Raw genomic sequence first — 24,054 nt, 5'->3', positions numbered from 1 at the left:
AGTTATACCCACCCGAGTAATACCCACCCAATTAACACCCACCTGATTAACACCCACTGTATTAACACCCACTGAATTAACTCCCATTCAATTAAAACCCATCTGAGTAACACCATTTTAGTCATTTGGCAGTACAGAACTTGAGTAATGTTGGAAATAGAGACATGTTGAAGCTTTTTGTCTTGCATTCTTCAGGACACTCACAACAATACCAATATAAGAGGAAAACAACAATTTATACTGCATTTATATAGTGAAGACATACATTAATACCCATTCAATTAACACATACTCAATTAACACCCACTAGATTAACACCCACTGGTTTAACACCCACTTGGTTAACACCCATTAGATTAACACCCACTCAATTAACAGCCTCTGGATTAACATCCACTAGATTAACACCCACTCAATTAACAGCCTCTGGATTAACATCCGCTAGATTAACACCCACTGGATTAACACCCACTGGATTAGCACCCACTGGATTAACACCCATTCGATTAATACCCACTGGATTAACACCCACTGGATTAACACCCACTGGAGTAACACCCAGTGGATTAACACCCACTAGATTAACACCCACTCGATTAATACACACTGGATTAACACCCACTGGATTAACACCCACTAGATTAACACCCACTGGATTAACACCCACTGGATTAACACCCACTGGATTAACGCCCACTCGATTAACACCCACTGGATTAACACCCACTGGATTAACACCCACTCGATTAACACCCACTGGATTAACACCCACTCGATTAACACCCACTGGATTAACATCCACCTGGATATATGGAAGTTGTGTAGAGATAGCAATATAGACAGTGGAGTAATTGTGGTGATGCACATCCCTATTTGTATGAGAACAGATATAAAAATCTTTAAATGTTGGTGTGTATGTGGAAATGGCCAGGTGTTTATGTGCTGCTCACTGGACACTGGTGTTGAATTTGTGCAATTCTGAATAACTGGAGTTGTATTCCAGCCAGCTCATTATAGGAAGAAGATTAGACACAAGTATATGAGATAGAAAAGATTCTTTGGAAACTTTGCAGTGAGTAGTTAATCTGAGAAAGGAAATATGGTAAGAATTGTTTTTTTATAGAATAAGTAATGTTATTGAGCATTGAACAGAGCATTTTAAGACTCTGAAGAATGTCGAGAGGCTGAGCAATGGAGAAATTGCCCTCACTGTTCGGTGACTCAGTGATATGGAAAACCTACTGAGCACCATCACTGGGCAATGCAGGGGGAAGTTAGAAGAAATGTTTCCACACGGGAAGCTATTAGAACAGGAGCTGGTTTATGCTTAGGAAGAGACCAGCACATCAATTAAAAGGGCACTGGGCAAGGATTTGAAAATGGAAATATTAAAGGATCGCAGAATCACAGAATTGTTACAGTGTAGAAGGAGGCCATTCAGCCCATCGCATCTGCACCAGCTCTCTAAGCATTTTGATTTAGTGTCAGACTCCTGCATTTTTCCTGTAACCCTGCACATTGTTTCTATTTAGATAATCATCTAATGCTCTCTTGAATGCCTCAACTGAGCCTGCCTCCACACTTCCAGGCAGTGCACTCCAAACCCTAGCTACTCGCTGTGTGATAAAGTTTTTTCTCACCTCACGTTTGCTTCTTTTGCAAAACACTTTAAAATTGTGCCCTCTGGTTCTTGATCCATTTATGAGCAGGAACAGTTTCTCCCTATCTACTCTGTCCAGACCCCTCCCTCATGATTTTGAAAACTATCAAGTCTCCTCGTAGCCTTCTCTCTAAAGAGAACAGTCCCAATTTCTCCAATCTTTCTTCATAACTGAAGTGTCTCATCCCTGGCACCATTCTCATCAATCTCTTCTGCACTCTCCAATGCATTCACATCCTTTCTATAGTGTGGCCCCAATCTGTACACAATACCAGCTGAGGCCTAACCAGTGTCTTATATAAGTTCATCATAACCTCCCTGATCTTGTACCCTATGCCCCTTTTAATGAAGCTGAGAACACTTACAGCTTTATAAACAGCTCTCTCTACCTGTCCTACAACCTTTAATGACTTAAGTACATATACACCCAGGTCTCTGTGCTCCTGCACACCCTTTAGAATAGTATCCTTTATTTTATACTGTCTCTCTATATTCTTTGCACTGAAGTGTATCACCTCACACTTCTCCACATTGAGCTTCATCTGCCACCTATCTGCCCATTCTACCAATGCGTCAACGTCCTTTTGAAGTTCTACACTGTCCTCACAGTTTACAACGTCCCCAAGTTTTGTCGTCCGCAAACTTTGAAATTGTCCCCTGTACACCAAGATCTAGATCATTTATATATATATATCAGGAAAAGCAAGAGTCCCAATACCAACCCCTGGGGAACTCCACTACAAACCTTCTTCCAGCCTGAAAAATACCCATTAACCATAACTCTGTTTCTTATCCCTCAGCCAATTTTGTATCCATGTTACTACTGTCCCTTTTATTCCATGCTCTATAACTTTCCTCACAAGTCTGTTGTGTGGCACTGTATTGAATGCCTTTTGGAAGTCCACATAAAACACACCAATGGCCTTGCCCTCATCGACTATCTCTGTTAACTCTTCAAAAAACTCCAGCAAGTTAGTTAGATACAATTTTCCTTTAATAAATCCGTGCTGACTCTTCCCAATCAATCTACAGTTTTCCAGGGGACTATTAATTCTATCCTGAACAATTGTTTCTGGAAGTTTTCCCCCCACCGAAGGATTTGGGAAAGGGCCATGGAAATGGGATTAGAGTAGAGCATTCTAGCTGAAGTGCTATCTCTGGGACAGGTGCAATGGGCTGAATGGCCTTTGCTGTGCTGTAGTTTCTGGGAGTCAGTGATTTTGCGATCCATATCCTCCCTCCATGAGATGGAGACTCCGACACTCCAGGTGAATGATTTTTATTTTCCTCACCGCTCACAGCATTCCTTCGTGGATTTTCTGGTGAGGGTACTGGGGAAGGCAGATAGTCCATGTGGGAAGACGTGGAATCATTCTTCCCCTGAGGAGCCTCCTCCAATGAACCGATGAACCATGTGATTGAGAGGCCACTGGAGGGGTGTTTGTAGCGGGCGTACTGCAACACATCCATAATCCACCGTGCCTCCCTCCAAATTATATCCAGTTGCTGCAGGAGAAAGAATCAGAAGAGTCACACAGATACCTGCATATTCACCTGTACCACACACTCGCCTGTACTGCACACATGCCTGCTCTGTACAGATACCTGTACTGAACAGTTATCTGTACCACACAGTCTTCTGCACCAGACACTCATCTGTACCACACAGCTACCTGTACCACACAATCACCTGTACTGCACACTCACCTGTATTGCACACTCACCTGTACCGCACACTCACCTGTGCCACAGTCACCTGTAGCACACTGTCACCGGTACCACACACTCACCTGTACCACACACTCATCTGTACTGCACAGCTAACTGTACTGCACAGGCACCTGTAAATCAAGCTCACCTGTACCGCACACTCACCTGTAACACATACTCAACTGTACTGCACAGTCTCCTGTACCACACATTCACCTGTACTGCATAGCTATCTGCACTTGCCTACACCGCGCAGTCGCCTATATCGCACATTCGATTACACCACACAGTCGTTTGTACTGCACAGTCACCTGTACCACACTCACCTACACTGCACATTTGCCTGTACTGCACAGTCACCTATATCGCACATTCAACTGCACCACACACTCACCTGTACTGCACACTTGCCTGCAGCACATGCTCACCTGAACTGCACACTCACTTGTACCATACTCTCACCTGTATCCCACAGCCAACTGTACTGCACATTCGCCTGTACCACACACTCACCTGTAATGCACACTCATCTGCATGAGGTGCACCATGCTCTCACCTGCACTGTTCATTCACCTCCACCAGACAGTCACCTGTGCCACAGATTCACCTGCACCGCACAACCAACTGTATTGCACACTCGCTTGTATCACACACTTATCTGTACCACACACGCACCTGTATCACACACTCACCTATACCACACAGTCACCTGTACCACACAGTCATCTGTATTGCACAGTCACCTGTATTGCACAGTTACCTGCACTGCACACTCATCTGTACTGCACAGTCACTTGTACCGCAGTCATCTGCACTGCACAATTGCCTGCACCGCATATTCACCTCTACCACACATTACTGTACAACACACTCACCTGTGCCGTAAAGTCACCTATACTGATATTTGTAAGTCACATTCACCCATACCGCGCACTCACCCATACTACACAATCACCTGCACCACACACTCACCTGTACCGCAATCACCTGTACCGCAATCACCTGTACCGCACAGTCACCTATACCACACACTCACCTGTATCCCATAGCCAACTGTACTGCATGCTCGCCTGTACCGCATACTTACCTATTCCGCACAATCACCCGCACCACATACATACTCGCCTGTATTGCACAATCACCTGCTCTGCACATTTGTCTGTACGAGTCACCTATACCACACAGCCACATACACTGCACACTCACCTGTACCACACAGTCACCTGTACAAGACACTCACCTGTACTGTACAGTCACCTGTACTACACAATTGTCTGGGCCGCGCACTCACCTGTACCACACAGTCACCTGTACAAGACACTCACCTGTACCACACAGTCACCTGTACAAGACACTCACCTGTACCACACAGTCACCTGTACAAGACACTCACCTGTACTCTACAGTCACCTGTACTGCATATCACCTGGACCACATACTCACCTGTATGACACAGTCACCTGTACCAGACACTGTAGAAGGTAATGGTCTAAAGGAGGGTCTAGACTCCATAGATCAGGATTCAGACAGGTCTTATCGAGGTATTCTTGGCATGGAGCCCTCAGTAACTCTCCTGACAATCCAGCCTGTACCACATCACCCTCACCCCCCACCTCAGGGTGGCCAGCCTCCACAACTGCTCCTTGTCCTCGCATAATTATGGGCTGGGACTTGAGGATTCTGCTATAACTGGCACACAGCACATCCCACAGGCTCCTCCAGCTCAACCTGTGACATTTTACGGAGTCATGTGTTCAGTGTACTCCAATCCCAGAGTAAATCTGATACTATCTGATGAAAACCAAATGATGGAGACAGGAAATGAGTGAAGAATCTTTTTGTCTGTAGTATTTCCTGAAGTAGGTTTTTCAATATTCTCCTGTGCTGTATGAAGGTGCCAACTGCTGCTGAGATATTGTGCCTCCTGTCACCGCTTGTGACATAGAATGGGCTATTTAGCCACAGGGTTCCTCACAGGTGAGCCGAATCCCACCAAACATTCACAAACCGGTAAGTTGCAGAATCAGTCACAGAATAGTGATAAGGCACATGTTATGATCGTGGCTGAGGTTGCCCCTGGGCAAGCCTGATGACCGAGTGGAACCCAGCTTGATTGATCCTAACTTTCATTTGTTTGTTTAGATACGTAGAGAGTAGCTACTGAACAGAGTCACAGGAGTCAGTCGATGAACTTTCATCAAATGAATAAAACATTTATTCAACAAGAAAAGATGAATTATGTTACAATACTCCTTCACCCACAACTATACCTTTACTGCAATATACAGGTTTGTAAGGATAACACAAGTTACAAAAGCTATCTTATACTCTAACGTTCACAGTAAATACACAGTCCACATAAACCAATAGGTACCCTATGGTCAAATACACCACACTCTGAAACCAAGTGACAGGTGCCACCCCAACCAGGTGCTATGGATCTCTCCTCAACTCCCACCAGACGCTTGTCACACTGTGAGCCAACCAGTCTCATTGAATTCTGTCCTTCAGCAAGGGTTTCCAATCTCCACTCTCCAAGACCAAGCCTTGGAATCTTCTCCCAAACTGATGCTTTCTCTCAGACGCCTTCTGCAAGGTTTCACCTCCAGAGTTTTGAACCTGTTCCTCTTCCCTGGGTCACCACATGCATTCAAGCTGTCTTCCATGCACTCTCTCTCACCAGCTCAGCGTTAACAGTACACCACTGCTTCACATGCCCATAGCAAAGAGCTACAGACCTTCAGTTGTCTCTTGGGCTTTCTTGCCTCTTGCAAGCTGTTCTCGCTTTAAATCTGCTTTCTGCAGCTTTTGTCTCTTTAAATCTTGACGCCTGGAGCCTTTCTCTCTGCCCCTCTCTCTTAACTTCATTAACAGGACTTTTCCTGTCCTTCTTTTGGCTAGTAGGTCTTCTTTGGGCTTTCCCTTCTTCTACTCTCCTGGATTTTTGGTGTTTTTCTTTAGCTTGGGACTAGCTATCTGTCCCCTTTGCTCCAGTATCTCCTGGCAGCAACTTTCAGAACCAACTGCACTCAAACAGCTTCCAAAACAACTGCTGTTTCTCTTCTGTATGTGTCTGTTGGAGGGACCTGCCTCTCTGGCCTCCTGTTGCAGGTGACATTCCAATCCTTCTACCTTTGTATGTTTATCTTTTCTTTAGGGGTCGTAAAACTCCTCATTGGAAATGCAAGCACATTTTTAAAGTGAAACTAAATCTCCATTTGACCTTTCTTAACACACAGATACAGAAATACAAATCAAACTTAAACTTTAAAGCTAAAACTCATTTCTAACACACACAAAATACAAATAGAACATACTTAAACTATCCTAATTTCCTAACAGCACAAGGTTTCTGTCCCATTCTGTGTGAAATGTGTCTTACGCCTACATCTCAGGGCCAAATCGTCACAGATTTGCACAAACCACGGTAGCGGGTGAGAAAAAGGACGTTTCACCTGCTGGCCGCAATGGCAGGTTTCGCACCGTATCATCCCATTCCCGGAGCATCCGGCCTCATTAATAATACATTCCCAGGAAACACGCTGGATCCCTCTGATTTACCCACCCCACTGTCACCTCAGGCCTTCAATAATCTGCGCACCATTTTGAAAGGTGCCCCCTGCACTGAGCTGACACTCTCTGACTGTAAAGTCAAGGCTGTCAAAGAGAGGAAACGTGCTGCCCCCAAATTCAGCAACGTCTCCATTCAGCACCTACTGGATGCAGTGGAGACCCCCACCACGAAGTCCTCCATTCCCGCTCAGGGTGAAGACCAGCAAGCAAGGTCACCAATCCAGCATGAGAGGCGGTGGCAGTGATGGTCAGCGCCAACGCCCTGCAACAGAGGACAGCCACCCAGTGCCCAAAGAGGACGAATGATCTCCATTCTACCAGGGTAAGTCACTCTTCTCATCACTCTCGACTCAAACACTCACAAACCCAACAAAAGGGAGAGGTTGCAGACTGGAGGAGGAACGCCTGACATCAAAGTCCTCACAGACTTTGAAAATAGAGTCACCCAGCTGGCCGGGGTCGATCTGGACCATTCCTGAGCTGACAGTGAGGTCAGCGGTGCTCTACCAAATGAGGATCCAGCAGTGCAACATCCATCAGACAACCATGCTGCGAGTGAGTTCCCCTGTTCCACAGTCCCCGGCCATGCACTGATTATCTCTCCTTACACTCACCGGCACATCTGGAAAGCAGCCGAGGGGTCCACGACCCAGGTCCTCGACTCAAGCTGCGAAGACCCCTCAGAAGAAGAATCTGATGACACCCTAATTGAAGACCCATCACGGCTCTCACCCACACCCTCCACCAGCGCAGAGACACACATCTCGGTGGGACCTCGTTCTAGAGTAGCCTCGGGCTCACAATCTGATGAGCACATCGCACTGTCTGATCCACAGAGGGTGGGGGCAGGGTCTGCCCAGCTTTCCAGCACTCAGAGGACTGCTGGAGGCCAGAAATCTGCTGAGTCCGAGTCAGATGAGGAGCCTCTGGACTCGGTCATGTCACAGTTGCTGGAGTTGCAAAGACAAGCTCAGAAATATCAGGAAGGGATGTTCGCAGAGCACGATGGAGGAGTCTGTCTGTCTTCAGGCTGAGGTGATAGCGTTGGCATGCCAACGCACTGAGGTCAACACTGGTAGGATGGCGGCTGCCATGGAGACCTTGGTCCAGAGCATTGCTCCTGCACTGCTGCGCGGGCTGAACTGTATCGCTGATACCATAGTTGGCCTCCAACAGTGTGTATGTGAGAGGGGTGCAGGGGCAGCTCAATCTCACTCCAGCTACCCCTGCTCCTCGAGGAGTCAGCCAGGGGCCCTCGAGCACCCATAGGGAGGAGGATCAACAGGTGCACGCCCCGGGGCCATCCACCCAGGTGACTCTGGGAGTGTCCGGCCCATCTGAATTCCCTCTTCCATTGACCCTAGCTGCACCAGCTCTGCAGGCCGAGGGGGGTGCCACTGTCACAGAGCAGGACCCTGAAAGCAGGCTGGGGCCCTCCAGGTCTCGGTCCTCCAGAGGAAGCCTGTCAAGGTCATCACAGGCAGGGCGTCACAGTCAGCAGACTGTCTCCATCTCCGCTGTGGATGTCTGGGGAGCACCAAGATGTAGCAGCTGGGTCAGGAAGGTTAAGAAGATGTAGTTGCACAGCCTGAGCTTGGGCGTTATTCACTTGTACATAATGTTCACTTGTGTAAATAAAGTCCAAAGAATATCTCCCTGCCAATGGCTCCTTGTTCTGATGAGCAGTTTTCGTGTCACTGAAATTTGAAACTTTGGTTCTTGCCCAAGATAAAGGCGGGTGTCTCAGTCCAGGGCCTCTTCCCTGTGCAGTGCGTAACCTTCAGAGTAGAATGAAGGTCCAGCTTCACACTCACTGGACATATTACTGATACCTGCGCCTCGATGCTGCTGGTCATTGCTGCCAGAATGTCGCTGTCAGGCATCACCTTTGAGGTGGGGTTGGCCCCCATCTCTTCAGCATCTGTGACAGGTGACACTGTGCTCCTGAAGGGGTCAGGTGCTGAAGGCTGACAAAGGATCAGCTGCTTTTATAGTTTCACAGCTGCGTCTCTATGATATGGCCCTGATCACAGAGCACAAGCAAACTGCCCTCAGCCAGACAGGAGTCAGACATTCACAGAGGCTATGTGAAGATCTATGGAGAGTCCTCACTGCATGTTGTCATCATCCTCCTGGAATCTAGCAACTATTAGGGCCTCCGCTGTGTCTCCATAACATGAGCCTGAGCACTGACAGTATGTGTGCTGCCATCAGCCACACAGGAGTCAAACGTTCAGAAGCAAGGCGAGGATGTCAGGACTGTCCTCACTGCATCTCATCATCATCCTGCACGAGCGTGCCTGCCTCGTCTGCTCAGTGCGATGGCCTCATCACCAGCATCGTCTCCTTCCAGGACCTCATCATTGACATCGCCTTCAACATCCTCCTTATTGGAAGAGATGTGCAGCTGCTCCATCTCCTCCTCAGCCAAGTGCCCCCTGTTTGGAGGGCCAGGTTGAGCAGCAAGCGACGATGATGCGCTCCACCCTCTGGGGAGTGTATTGCAGGTTCTGTGGTGGCACCGGAACCTCATTTTCAAGATGCCTATCGTTTACTCTACCAACATTCGGTTCATGGCATGACCCTTGTTATACCGTCACTCTGCTGCAGTCTGAAGCCACTGCATGGGCATCGTCAGCTACGCCCTCTGTGGGTAACCCTTGTCCCCAAGGAGCCAATCCTGCAGCCTCTCTGAGCCCAGGAAGATGTCAGGGATCTGAGACCCATTAAAGATGTAGGAATCATGGACACTCCTTGGGAATCATGTGCAGACCTGCAGGATGTGTTTGTGATGGTCACACACCAGCTAAACATTCAGCGAGTGGAAGCCCTTGTGGTTGATGTAGTTGACCGCTTGTTGCCACAGGGATCTAAGCGCCACGTGAGGGCAGTCAATGGCACCCTGCACCTGTGGGAAACCTGAGCTCTGCGCAAATCCCAGCGCTCTTGCTTCCTGACATTCTTGATCCCGGGCAAAATGCACAAAGTTCGGTGGCTTCACAAAGATGGTGTTCGGGACCTCCTGGAAACACCCGTATGTAGAGGGTTGTGAGATCCTGCACAGATCACCTGTGGAGCCCTGGAAGGAGCCACTGGTGTAAAGACAGAGCGCCGTGGTCACTTTCACAGCCACTGGCAGTGGAAGCCCTCCATGTCCCCATGGCGCCAAATCCTGCAACAGGTGGCACATGTGACCGACCAGGCATTCTCCAAAGCCACACTGCAAGCCTGCACTGTTAGCTTGAACTGTCAGCGATACTGGTCCAAACTGGGATGGTGACAATGTGAGGGGCTGTGAGAGCCTCCAGCAGTGACTGCTCCATGGCTCCTTTCACAAGGGGATTCCACAACTTGACCAGTCGGCCGATTGCTCTGCTGGCCCCTAAAACACATGTTAATTTGCAGTCTGCACCCGAGGAGTGAACATTTCTGGAGCCTTTGGTGACCCTTTCATGCTTTTGCATTGCTTGTGTGGACAGAAAAGCTCCAGAGGCCGGACTTCAAGCGCGTCAATGGAGCTGCTGCTGAACGGTCTCAGCTGACTAACTTTTCCAAGTGCCTGGTCACTTCCCTCACCAACATCCCCCCCACCCCCCCCACCACCCCCAACTTACCCCACCCCCTGGCATGTGCTTGAGCATTTTCTTCAGCCTGCGCTGCCAGCCCCCCCACCCGGTGCCCGGTCTGACCCGCACTGGAGCCCCTGCCCGGACACTGCACTGAAAGCCAGCCAGGAAAAGGGACTTGGCTCTGGCCCCCGTGAATGTGCAGCGCCTCTTCCTCAATGTTCTATGGGTGATGCCCACGAGCACTGCACAGGGTTCTGCACATTTACCTCCCAGTTCGGCTCACAGGTGCATGCGTTTTAACAGCAGTCATGAAGCATGTTCTGAATTCGCGCCGACGGGGGGGGGAGGGGGGGTAAAGTTGACATGGGGGGATGATTCTGGCAAGCAGGGCTTATAATGAGATGCAAATATATTAAAATGATGGTACAGACATGCGGCAGCAGGAAATGCAGCCAACATTGGCGGCTGGAGCTGGCAATTGCAAACTGGTTTCACCACGGCATAAACCTCATTTTTGGCCTTCTCACCATGTTGTCCAATCCACATGCCCAACGCCAACAGGGCCAGAAAATTCCAGCCTCAGTGTTAGTGGAGTCATTCTTGCTAGCAGCTCCTAATGGTACAGGACCAACACGACAAATAAACACAGAGATAAAAACAAAAAAACTGCGGATGCTGGAAATCCAAAACAAAAACAGAATTACCTGGAAAAACTCAGCAGGTCTGGCAACTACAGTTCTGTCGAAGGGTCATGAGGACTCGAAACATCAACTCTTTTCTTCTCCGCCGATGCTGCCAGACCTGCTGAATTTTTCCACAACAAATAAACATGTGGTTTGGTGCTTGATTTAAAAACATAACAAATACCTGGGAGTGAGTTACAGACTGGAATCTAATCGAGGGGTTCAGGGTGGTTTATATACAGAATAACAGATACCCGGGAGTGAGTTACAAACTAGAATCTAATCGAGGGGTTCAGGGGGTTTATATATAGAATAACAGAAACCCGGGAGTGAGTTACAGACTGGAATCTAATCGGGGAGTTCAGGGGGTTTATATATAGAATAACAGAAACCCGGGAGTGAGTTACAGACTGGAATCTAATCGAGGGGTTCAGGGGGTTTATATATAGAATAATAGAAACCCGGGAGTGAGTTACAGACTGGAATCTAATCGAGGGGTTCAGGGTGGTTTATATACAGAATAACAGATACGCAGGAGTGAGTTACAAACTAGAATCTAATCGAGGGGTTCAGGGGGTTTATATATAGAATAATAGAAACCCGGGAGTGAGTTACAGACTGGAATCTAATCGAGGGGTTCAGGGGGTTTATATGTAGAATAACAGATATCCGGGAGTGAGTTACAGACTGGAACCTAATCGAGGGGTTCAGGTTGTTTATATAAAGAATAACAGATACCTGGGAGTGAGTTACAGACCAGAATCTAATCGAGAGGTTCGGGGGTGCTTATACATTGAATAACAGATACTGTGAGTGAGTTACAGACTGGAATCTAATCAAGGGGTGCGGGGTGGTTTATATATAGAACAACAGATACCCGGGAGTGAATTACAGTCTGGAACCTAATTGAGAGGTTCAGGTGGTGTATATATAGAATAACATATACCCAGGAGTGAGTTACAGACTGCAATCTAATCGAGGGGTTCAGGGTGGTTTAGATACAGAATTACAGATACCCGGGAGTGAGTTACAGACTGGAATCTAATCGAGCGGTTTGGGGTGGTTTATATATAGAATAACAGATACCCGGGAGTGAGTTACAGACCGGAATCTAATCGAGGGGTTCGGAGTGGTGTATATATAGAATAACATATACCCAGGAGTGAGTTACAGACTGCAATCTAATCGAGGGGTTCGGGGTGGTTTAGATACAGAATTACAGATACCCGGGAGTGAGTTACAGACTGGAATCTAATCGAGGGGTTCAGGATGGTTTATATATAGAATAACAGATACCCGGGAGTGAGTTACAGACTGGAATCTAATCGAGCGGTTCGGAGTGGTATATATAGAGAATAACAGATACCTGGTAGTGAATTACAGACTTGAATCTAATCAAGGGGTTCAGGTGGTTTATATATGGAATAACAGATACCCAGGAGTAAGTTACAGACTGGAATCTAATCGAGGAATTCGGGTGGTTTATATATAGAATAACAGATACCCGGGAGTGAGTTACAGACTGGAATCTAATCGAGGGGTTTGTGGGGATTATATATAGAATAACAGATACCCAGGAGTGAGTTACAGTCTGGAATCTAATCGAGGGGTTCAGGGGGTCTATATATAGAATAACAGATACCCGGGAGTGAGTTACAGTCTGGAATCTAATCGAGGGATTCAGGTGGTTTATATAAAGAAAACAGATACCCGGGAGTGAGTTACGGACTGGAAACTAAGCGAAGGGTTCGGTGGGGGTTTATACATTGAATAACAGATACCTGGGAGTGAGTTACAGACTGAAATCTAATCGAGGGGTTCGGGGTGGTTTATATGTAGAATAACAGATACTCGGGAGTGAGTTACAGACTGGAACCTAATCGAGAGGTTCAGGTGGTTTATATATAGAATAACAGATACCCAGGAGTGAGTTACAGACTGGAATCTAATCGAGGGGTTTGGGGTGGTTTATATACAGAATTACAGATACCCGGGAATGAGTTACAGACTGGAATCTAATCGAGGGGTTCAGGGGGTTTATATATAGAATAACAGAAACCCAGGAGTGGGTTACAGACTGGAATCTAATTGAGGGGTTCAGGGGGTTCATATATAGAATAACAGAAACCCGGGAGTGAGTTACAGACTGAAATGTAATCGAGGGGTTCGGGGTGGTTTATATATAGAATAACAGATACCCAGGGAGTGAGTTACAGACAGGAATCTAATAGAGGGATTCAGGATGGTTTATATATAGAATAACAGATAACTGGGAGTGATTTACAGACTGGAATCTAATCGAGGGGTTCAGGGAGTTTATATATAGAATAACAGATACCCGGGAGTGAGTTACTGACTGGAATCTAATCGAGGGGTTCGGTGTGGTATATATAGAGAATAACAGATACCTGGGAGTGAGTTACAGACTGGAATCTAATCGAGGGGTTCAGGTGGTTTATATATAGAATAACAGATATTGGGGAGTGAGTTACAGTCTGGAATCTAATTGAGGGGTTCGGGGTGGTTTATATATAGAATAACAGATATCCGGGAGTGAGTTACAGACTGGAACCTAATCGGGGAGTTCAGGTTGTTTATATAAAGAATAACAGATACCTGGGAGTGAGTTACAGACCGGAATCTAATCGAGGGGTTCGGGGGTGCTTATACATTGAATAACAGATACTGGGAGTGAGTTACAGACTGGAATCTAATCGAGGGGTGCGGGGTGGTTTATATATAGAATAACAGATACCCGGGAGTGAGTTACAGTCTGGAATCTAATCGAGGGATTCAGGTGGTTTATATAAAGAAAACAGATACCCGGGAGTGAGTTACGGGCTGGAAACTAAGCGAGGGGTTCGGTGGGGGTTTATACATTGAATAACAGATACCTGGGAGTGAGTTACAGACTGAAATCTAATCGAGGGGTTCGGGGGGTTTATACATTGAACAACAGATACCTGGATAAAAACAAAGAAACTGAGGATGTTGGAAATCCAAAACAAAAACAGAATTACCTGGAAAAACTCAGCAGGTCTGGCAGCATCGGCGGAGAAGAAAAGAGTTGACGTTTCGAGTCCTCATGACCCTTCGACAGATACCTGGGAGTGAGTTACATGCTGGAATCTAATCGAGGGATTCAGGGGGTTTTTTCATTGAATAACAGATACCAGGGAGTGACTTACAGACTGGAATCTAATCGAGGGATTCGGAGGGTTTATATATAGAATAACAGATACCCGGGAGTGAGTTACAGATTGGAATCTAATTGAAGGATTCGTAGGGTTTATATATAGAATAACAGATACCCGGGAGTGAGTTACAGACTGGAATCTAATCGAGGGGTTCGGTGTGGTATATATAGAGAATAACAGATATCCGGGAGTGAGGAGTGAGTTACAGACTAGAATGTAATCAAGGGGTTCAGGGGGTTTTATATATAGAATAACAAATACCAGGGAGTATGTTACAGACTGGAATGTAATCGAGGAGTTCACGTGGTTTATATATCGAATAACAGATACCCGGGAGTGAGTTACAGACTGGAACCAAATCGAGGGATTCAGTGGGTTTATATATAGAATAACAGATACCCGGGAGTGTGTTACAGACTGGAATGTAATCGAGGAGTTCACGTGGTTTATATATCGAATAACAGATACCCGGGAGTGAGTTACAGACTGGAACCAAATCGAGGGATTCAGTGGGTTTATATATAGAATAACAGATACCCGGGAGTGTGTTACAGACTGGAATCTAATCGAGGGTTTCGGGGTTGTTTATATATAGAATAACAGAAACCCAGGAGTGAGTTACAGACTGGAACCAAATCGAGGGATTCAGTGGGTTTATATATAGAATAACAGATACCCGGGAGTGTGTTACAGACTGGAATGTCATTGAGGGGTTCAGAGGGTTTATATATAGAATAACAGAAACCCGGGAATGAGTTACAGACTGAAATGTAATCGAGGCGTTCAGGGTGGTTTATATATAGAATAACAGATACCCGGGGGTGAGTTACAGTCTGGAATCTAATCGAGGGGTTTGGGGTGGTTTATATATAGAATAACAGATACCCGGGGGTGAGTTACAGAATGGAATCTAATTGAGGGGTTTGGGGTGGTTTATATATAGAATAATAGATACCTGGGAGTGAGTTACAGACTGGAATCTAATCGAGGGGTTCGGGGTGGTTTATATATAGAATAACAGATATCTGGGAGTGAGTTACAGACTGGAATCTAATCCAGTGGTTCAGGGGGTTTCTGTATGGAATACTATGTAGTCAGCTCCTACCTGCACTGATTCTGACACCATTTTGTGCCTCTGTTTTGCAGAGAGAAGTTCTTCATCAGAAATAGCCTCTCGCAAGGCCTGCTGGGAAATAAGTGAGTCTAACTCTAGTAGTGTTGACACGTGACAGTACAGGCTCATGAATCTTTCCCTGTAGCAGCAGAAGTGAACTGGAGAAAGAACAGAAAAGGAGCAATGGGTACCAGAATGTGAGTGTGAGCTAACTGTGTGATGTCTCAGAGTGGACAGTCATCAGGACCTGATCACCATTCCCATGCACCCCATTAATCAACATCTCATTCAAGGTCACATTTCATAAGGAAGGAATAAATGACCCAGATGTCATCCCAGAGCTGAAGTCTGGTTCATGTTTAATTGGACCCTTCACTCCAGGGTTCCAGTTATACAGTTATGGGATTTGACCTCACAATAAACAGCAACAGCAGAATGAGGAATTTCTGCTCACTATTGTACTTCACAAATCCTTCAAGTTAAACAGAGATTTGTTTTTTCACTTTATTCTTTGATGAGATGTGGGTATCAGCATTTGTTGCCCATCCCTAATTGCCCTCGAACTGTGTGGCTTGCTCAGCCACTTCAGAGTCAACCGCATAGTGCGGACAGAATAAGGACAGCAGATTTCATTCCTTAAAGGGCATTAGTGAACCAGATGGGTTTTTACAACAATCAATGATAGCTTCATAGTCACTATTACTGCGACTAGCTTTATAGTCCAGATTTTATTAATTGAACTGAAATTCCACCAGCTGCTGTAGTGGGATTTGAACCCGTGTGCCCAGAGAATTAGCCTGAGCCTTTAGATCATTAGCCCTGAGACATTACCACTACACCACCATCATCATATAAGGTAGCTAGATAGTGAAGCTGCATCAGGGGATTTGCTTGTGTTAGATACAGTCCCGAAGAAAGAATGCAACTTCCATTGTCAGGTTCATTCAGACCAAGACACTCAAAAAGAGATCCTCCAGCTGGTACCGAGTGAGAGTTTCAGTCAAAATGCCTGTACTGGGTACAGTTCAACTGAGCAACTGCAGTGTGAATGCCTGTTCTCAGTGCAGTCAGACTGAGAAACTGCAGTAGGATTGCCTGTTCTTGGTCTAAGAGTCTCAACTAGAAGCTTCTGTGTTGGGAGCAGCAAGAGTGTGAGACTAGATTGGCTACTTGCATACTGGTGTAGTATTTATTACACATGGAAACTCAACACAGTCCAGCAACACCAGCCAAGGTCACCTAGAGAAAATCACCAAAGCTCCCTTGGCCCCTGTTTACAGCAGGTCTGCTCTCTACAGTCTGTGTGAAATGGCCAGCGAAAGCTTTCGCAAGAAATCGAGTTTTCTACTTACCGAATTCAAACATCTGTAGTGGAAGGTAGAGAAAGCTGGAGTGATGGTTGTAAGGATTGCCTTGACCAGGAGCAGCGCAGACTGAGTCACAGGAGGGAAGCAGGAGGAGGAAGGAAACATTGTGACTGAATTCCAGGACCTCCTGAGTAAAGACACGGAACTGCTTCACCTGAAATCCACAAAGCAGCTCATGAGACAACTGAGGAGTGACACAGACACCCACACACACACACACTGACACAGACACCCACAGAGATAACCACCCACCCACACATACACACTTGCACAGACACCCAAACAGGCACACACACACAAACACATACTGTACCACAGACACAGACACACACACACCCACAGAAACACACACACACACACTGCCACAGACACCCACACACACACAAACACATACTGCACCACAGACACAGACACACACACACCCACAGAAACACACATACAAATGCACAAACTGCCACAGACACAAACAAACACACACACACACACAAACACACACACACTATGCCACAGAAAAACACATGCACACACACCCACAGAAACACTCTCCTAAGTGCACAACCTCGGACACAAACAGAGACTCGAACACACACCAACATACACAAAAAAACACACCACATACAGTGTGTAGGGTATATCAGAGTGTTACAGTGAGGTGTGCGGGGTATATCAGTGTTACAGTGAGGGGTGTGGGGTATATCAGTGTTAAAGTGAGGGGTGTGGGGTATATCAGAGTGCTACAGTGAGGAGTGTGGGGTATATCAGTGTTAGAGTGAAGGGTGGGTATATTAGTGTTACAGTGAGGGGGGTAGGGTATATCAGAGTGTTACAGTGAGCGGTGTGGGGTATATCAGAGTGTTACAGTGAGGGGTGTGGGGTATATCAGAGTGTTACAGTGAGGGGTGTGGGGTGTATCAGAGTGTTACAGTGAGGGGTGTGGGGTATATCAGAGTGTGACAGTGAGGTGTGTGGGGTATATCAGAGTGTTACAGTGAGGGGTGTGGGGTATATAGGAGTGTTACAGTGAGGAGTGTGGGGTATATCAGTGTTACAGTGAGGGGTGTGAGCTATATCAGAGTGTTACAGTGAGGGGTGTGGGGTATATCAGACTGTTACAGTGAGGTGTGTGGGGTATATCAGAGTTTTACAGTGAGAGGTGTGGGGTATATCAGAGTGTTACAGTGAGGGTTGTGGGGTATATCAGGGTGTTACAGTAAGGTGTGTGGGGTATATCAGTGTTACAGTGAGGGGTGTGGGGTATATCAGTGTTACAGTGAGGTGTGTGGGGTATATCAGAGTGTTACAGTGAGGGGTGTGGGGTAGATCAAAGTGTTACAGTGAGGGGTGTGGGGTATATCAGAGTGTTACAGTGGGGGGTGTGGGGTATATCAGAGTGTTACAGAGAGGAGTGTGGGGTATATCAGAGTGTTACAGTGAGGAATGTGTGGTATATCAGAGTGTTACAGTGAGGGGTGTGGGGTATATCAGAGTGTTACAGTGAGGGGTGTGGGGTATATCAGAGTGTTACAGTGAGGGATGTGGGGTATATCAGATTGTCACAGTGAGGTGTGTGGGGTATTTCATCGTCTTACAGTGAGGGGTGTGGGGTATATCAGAGTGTTACAGTGAGGGGTGTGGGATATATCAGAGTGTTACAGTGAGGGGTGTGGGGTGTATCAGCGTGTTACAGTGAGGGGTGTGGGGTATATCAGAGTGTTACAGTGAGGGGTGTGGGGTATATCAGAATGTTACAGTGAGAGGTGTGGGGTATATCAGAGTGTTACAGTGAGGGATGTGGGGTATATCAGAGTGTTACAGTGAGGGGTGCGGCGTATATCAGTGTTAAAGTGAGGGGTGTGGGGTATATCAGTGTTACAGTGAGGGGTGTGGGGTGTATCAGAGTGTTACAGTGGGGGTGTGGGATATATCAGAGTGTTACAGTGAGGGGTGTGGGGTATATCAGTGTTAAAGTGAGGGGTGTGGGGTATATCAGAGTGTTACAGTGAGGGTAGTGGGGTATATCAGGGTGTAACAGTAAGGTGTGTGGGGTATATCAGTGTTACAGTGAGGGGTGTGGGGTATATCAGAGAGTTACAGTGAGGGGTGTGGGGTATATCAGAGTGTTACAGTGAGAGGTGTGGGTTATATCAGAGTGTTACAGTGAGAGGTGTGGGGTATATCAGAGTGTTACAGTGAGGGGTGTGGGGTATATCAGTGTTAGAGTGAGGGGTGTGGGGTATATCAGAGAGTTACAGTGAGGGGTGTGGGGTATATCAGAGTGTTACAGTGAGAGGTGTGGGTTATATCAGAGTGTTACAGTGAGAGGTGTGGGGTATATCAGAGTGTTACAGTGAGGGGTGTGGGGTATATCAGTGTTAGAGTGAGGGGTGTGGGGTATATCAGAGTGTTACAGTGAGGGGTGTGGGGTATATCAGAGAGTAACAGTAAGGTGTGTGGGGTATATCAGAGTGTTACAGTGAGGGGTGTGTGGTATATCAGAGTGTTACAGTGAGGAGTGTGGGGTATATCAGAGTGTTACAGTGAGGGTTGTGGGGTATATCAGAGTGTTACAGTGAGGGGTGTGGGGTATATCAGAGTGTTACAGTGAGGGGTGTTGGGTATATCAGTGTTACAGTTATGGGTGTGGGATAGATCAGAGTGTTACAGTAAGGGGTTTGGGGTATATCAGAGTGTTACAGTGAGGGGTGTGGGGTATATCAGAGTGTTACAGTGAGGGGTGTGGGATATATCAGAGTGTTACAGTGAGGGGTGTGGGGTATATCAGAGTGTTACAGTGAGGGGTGTGGGGTATATCAGAGTGTTACAGTGAGGGGTGTGGGGTATATCAGTGTTACAGTGAGGCATGTGGGGTATATCAGAGAGTTACAGTGAGGGGTGTGGGGTATAGCAGTGTGTTACTGTGAGGGGTGTGGGATATATCAGAGTGTTACAGTGAGGGGTGTGGGGTATATCAGTGCGTTACAGTGAGGGGTGTGGGATATCAGAGTGTTACAGTGAGGGGTGTGGGGTATATCAGTGTGTTACAGTGAGGGGTGTGGGATATATCAGAGTGTTACAGTGAGGGGTGAGGGGTATATCAGTGTTACAGTGAGGGGTGTGGGATATATCAGAGTGTTACAGTGAGGGGTGTGAGGTATACCAGTGTGTTACAGTGAGGGGTTTGGGATATATCAGAGTGTTAGAGTGCGGGGTGTGGGGTATATCAGAGTGTTACAGTGAGAGGTGTGGGGTATATCAGAGTGTTACAGTGAGGGGTGTGGGGTATATCAGAGTGTTACAGTGAGGGGTGTGGGGTATATCAGTGTGTTACAGTGAGGGGTGTGGGGTATATCAGAGTGTTACAGTGAGGGGTGTGGGTTATATCAGTGTTACAGTGGGGGGTGTGGGGTATATCAGAGTGTTACAGTGAGGGGTGTGGGTTATATCAGTGTTACAGTGAGGGGTGTGGGGTATATCAGAGTGTTACTGTGAGGGGTGTGGGATATATCAGAGTGTTACAGTGAGGGGTGTGGGGTATATCAGTGCGTTACAGTGAGGGGTGTGGGATATATCAGAGTTTTACAGTGAGGGGTGTGGGGTATATCAGTGTGTTACAGTGAGGGGTGCGGGATATATCAGAGTGTTACAGTGAGGGATGAGGGGTATATCAGTGTTACAGTGAGGGGTGTGGGATATATCAGAGTGTTACAGTGAGGGGTGTGGGGTATATCAGTGTGTTACAGTGAGGGGTTTGGGATATATCAGAGTGTTACAATGAGGGGTGTGGGTATATCAGTGTTACAGTGAGGGGTGTAGGGTTTATCAGAGTGTTACAGTGATGGTTGTGGGGTATATCAGGGTGTTACAGTAAGGTGTGTGGGGTATATCAGTGTTACAGTGAGGGGTGTGGGGTATATCAGAGTGTTACAGTGAGAGGTGTCGGGTATATCAGATTGTTACAGTGAGAGGTGTCGGGTATATCAGAGCGTTACAGTGAGAGGTGTGGGGTATATCAGAGTGTTACAGTGAGGGGTGTGGGGTATATCACAGTGTTACAGTAAGGGGTGTGGTGTATATCAGTGTGTTACAGTTAGGGGTGTGGGGTATATCAGAGTGTTACAGTAAGGGGTGTGGGGTATATCAGTGTTACAGTGAGCGGTGTGGGGTGTATCAGTGTGTTACAGTGAGGGGTGTGGGGTATATCAGTTTTACAGTGAGGGGTGTGGGGTGTATCAGAGTGTTACAGTGAGAGGTGTGGGGTTTATCAGAGTGTTACAGTGAGGGGTGTGGGGTATATCAGTGTTACAGTGAGGGGTGTAGGGTATATCAGAGTGTTACAGTGAGGGGTGTGGGGTATATCAGTGTGTTACAGTGAGGGGTGTGGGATATATCAGAGTGTTACAGTGAGGGGTGAGGGGTATATCAGTGGTACAGTGAGGGGTGTGGGATATATCAGAGTGTTACAGTGAGTGGTGTGGGGTATATCAGTGTGTTACAGTGAGGGGTTTGGGATATATCAGAGTGTTACAGTGAGGGGTGTGGGGTATATCAGTGTTACAGTGAGGGGTGTAGGGTATATCAGAGTGTTACAGTGACGGTTGTGGGGTATATCAGGGTGTTACAGTAAGGTGTGTGGGGTATATCAGTGTTAAAGTGAGGGGTGTGGGGTATATCAGAGTGTTACAGTGCGGGGTGTGGGGAATATCAGAGTGTTACAGTGAGAGGTGTCGGGTATATCAGAGTGTTACAGTGAGAGGTGTGGGGTATATCAGAGTGTTACAGTGAGGGGTGTGGGGTATAACAGAGTGTTACAGTGAGGGGTGTGGGGTATATCAGTGTGTTACAGTGAGGGGTGTGGGGTATATCAGAGTGTTACAGTGAGGGGTGTGGGGTATATCAGTTTTACAGTGAGGGTTGTGGGGTGTATCAGAGTGTTACAGTGAGAGGTGTGGGGTATATCAGAGTGTTACAGTGAGGGGTTTGGGGTATATCAGTGTTACAGTGAGGGGTGTAGGGTATATCAGAGTGTTACAGTGAGGGATGTGGGATATATCAGAGTGTTACAGTGAGGGGTGTGGGGTGTATCAGCGTGTTACAGTGAGGGGTGTGGGGTATATCAGAGTAAAACAGTGAGAGGTGTGGGGTATATCAGAGTGTTACAGTGAGGGGTGTGGGGTATATCAGAGTGTTACAGTGAGGGGTGTGGGGTATATCAGAGTGTTACAGTGAGGGGTGTGGGTTATATCAGTGTTACAGTGAGGGGTGTGGGGTATATCAGAGTGTTACTGTGAGGGTTGTGGGATATATCAGAGTGTTACAGTGAGGGGTGTGGGGTATATCAGTGCGTTACAGTGAGGGGTGTGGGATATATCAGAGTTTTACAGTGAGGGGTGTGGGGTATATCAGTGTGTTACAGTGAGGAGTGCGGGATATATCAGAGTGTTACAGTGAGGGATGAGGGGTATATCAGTGTTACAGTGAGGGGTGTGGGATATATCAGAGTGTTACAGTGAGGGGTGTGGGGTATATCAGTGTGTTACAGTGAGGGGTTTGGGATATATCAGAGTGTTACAATGAGGGGTGTGGGGTATATCAGTGTTACAGTGAGGGGTGTAGGGTTTATCAGAGTGTTACAGTGACAGTTGTGGGGTATATCAGGGTGTTACAGTAAGGTGTGTGGGGTATATCAGTGTTACAGTGAGGGGGGTGGAGTATATCAGAGTGTTACAGTGAGGGGTGTGGGGTATATCAGTGTTACAGTGAGAGGTGTCGGGTATATCAGAGCGTTACAGTGAGAGGTGTGGGGTATATCAGAGTGTTACAGTGAGGGGTGTGGGGTATATCACAGTGTTACAGTGAGGGGTGTGGTGTATATCAGTGTGTTACAGTGAGGGGTGTGCGGTATATCAGAGTGTTACAGTAAGGGGTGTGGGGTATATCAGTGTTACAGTGAGAGGTGTGGGGTGTATCAGTGTGTTACAGTGAGGGGTGTGGGGTATATCAGTTTTACAGTGAGGGTTGTGGGGTGTATCAGAGTGTTACAGTGAGAGGTGTGGGGTATATCAGAGTGTTACAGTGAGGGGTTTGGGGTATATCAGTGTTACAGTGAGGGGTGTAGGGTATATCAGAGTGTTACAGTGAGGGATGTGGGATATATCAGAGTGTTACAGTGAGGGGTGTGGGGTGTATCAGCGTGTTACAGTGAGGGGTGTGGGGTATATCAGAGTGTTACAGTGAGGGGTGTGGGGTATATCAGAGTAAAACAGTGAGAGGTGTGGGGTATATCAGAGTGTTACAGTGAGGGGTGTGGGGTATATCAGTGTGTTACAGTGAGGGGTGTGGGGTATATCAGAGTGTTACAGTGAGGGGTGTGGGTTATATCAGTGTTACAGTGGGGGGTGTGGGGTATATCAGAGTGTTACAGTGAGGGGTGTGGGTTATATCAGTGTTACAGTGAGGGGTGTGGGGTATATCAGAGTGTTACTGTGAGGGGTGTGGGATATATCAGAGTGTTACAGTGAGGGGTGTGGGGTATATCAGTGCGTTACAGTGAGGGGTGTGGGATATATCAGAGTTTTACAGTGAGGGGTGTGGGGTATATCAGTGTGTTACAGTGAGGGGTGTGGGATATATCAGAGTGTTACAGTGAGGGGTGTGGGGTATATCAGTGTTACAGTGAGGGGTGTGGGATATATCAGAGTGTTACAGTGAGGGGTGTGGGGTATATCAGTGTGTTACAGTGAGGGGTTTGGGATATATCAGAGTGTTACAATGAGGGGTGTGGGGTATATCAGTGTTACAGTGAGGGGTGTAGGGTTTATCAGAGTGTTACAGTGATGGTTGTGGGGTATATCAGGGTGTTACAGTAAGGTGTGTGGGGTATATCAGTGTTACAGTGAGGGGTGTGGGGTATATCAGAGTGTTACAGTGAGAGGTGTCGGGTATATCAGATTGTTACAGTGAGAGGTGTCGGGTATATCAGAGCGTTACAGTGAGAGGTGTGGGGTATATCAGAGTGTTACAGTGAGGGGTGTGGGGTATATCAGAGTGTTACAGTGAGGGGTGTGGTGTATATCAGTGTGTTACAGCGAGGGGTGTGGGGTATATCAGAGTGTTACAGTAAGGGGTGTGGGGTATATCAGTGTTACAGTGAGGGGTGTGGGGTGTATCAGTGTGTTACAGTG

The 24,054-nt window shown here is 47.0% G+C and overlaps 1 protein-coding gene across 1 annotated transcript in view; it reads right to left on the bottom strand.

Annotated features, from left to right (window-relative positions):
- Positions 1-24,054, bottom strand: part of LOC121293690 — a 114,808-nt gene that overhangs the window by 2,353 nt on the left and 88,401 nt on the right. The window contains exons 2-4 of the mRNA XM_041216859.1: positions 16,859-17,027; positions 15,498-15,664; positions 2,953-3,166 (exon numbers count right to left, since the gene is read on the bottom strand). Of these exons, the coding sequence (XP_041072793.1) occupies positions 2,953-3,166; positions 15,498-15,664; positions 16,859-17,027 (550 nt within the window). The remainder of the gene's footprint in view (positions 1-2,952; positions 3,167-15,497; positions 15,665-16,858; positions 17,028-24,054) is intronic.

This window comes from Carcharodon carcharias, chromosome 22 (genome assembly GCF_017639515.1).
Source record: "Carcharodon carcharias isolate sCarCar2 chromosome 22, sCarCar2.pri, whole genome shotgun sequence".
Classification (NCBI taxonomy): domain Eukaryota; kingdom Metazoa; phylum Chordata; class Chondrichthyes; order Lamniformes; family Lamnidae; genus Carcharodon; species Carcharodon carcharias.
This window is presented reverse-complemented; position numbering and strand designations above follow the sequence as displayed.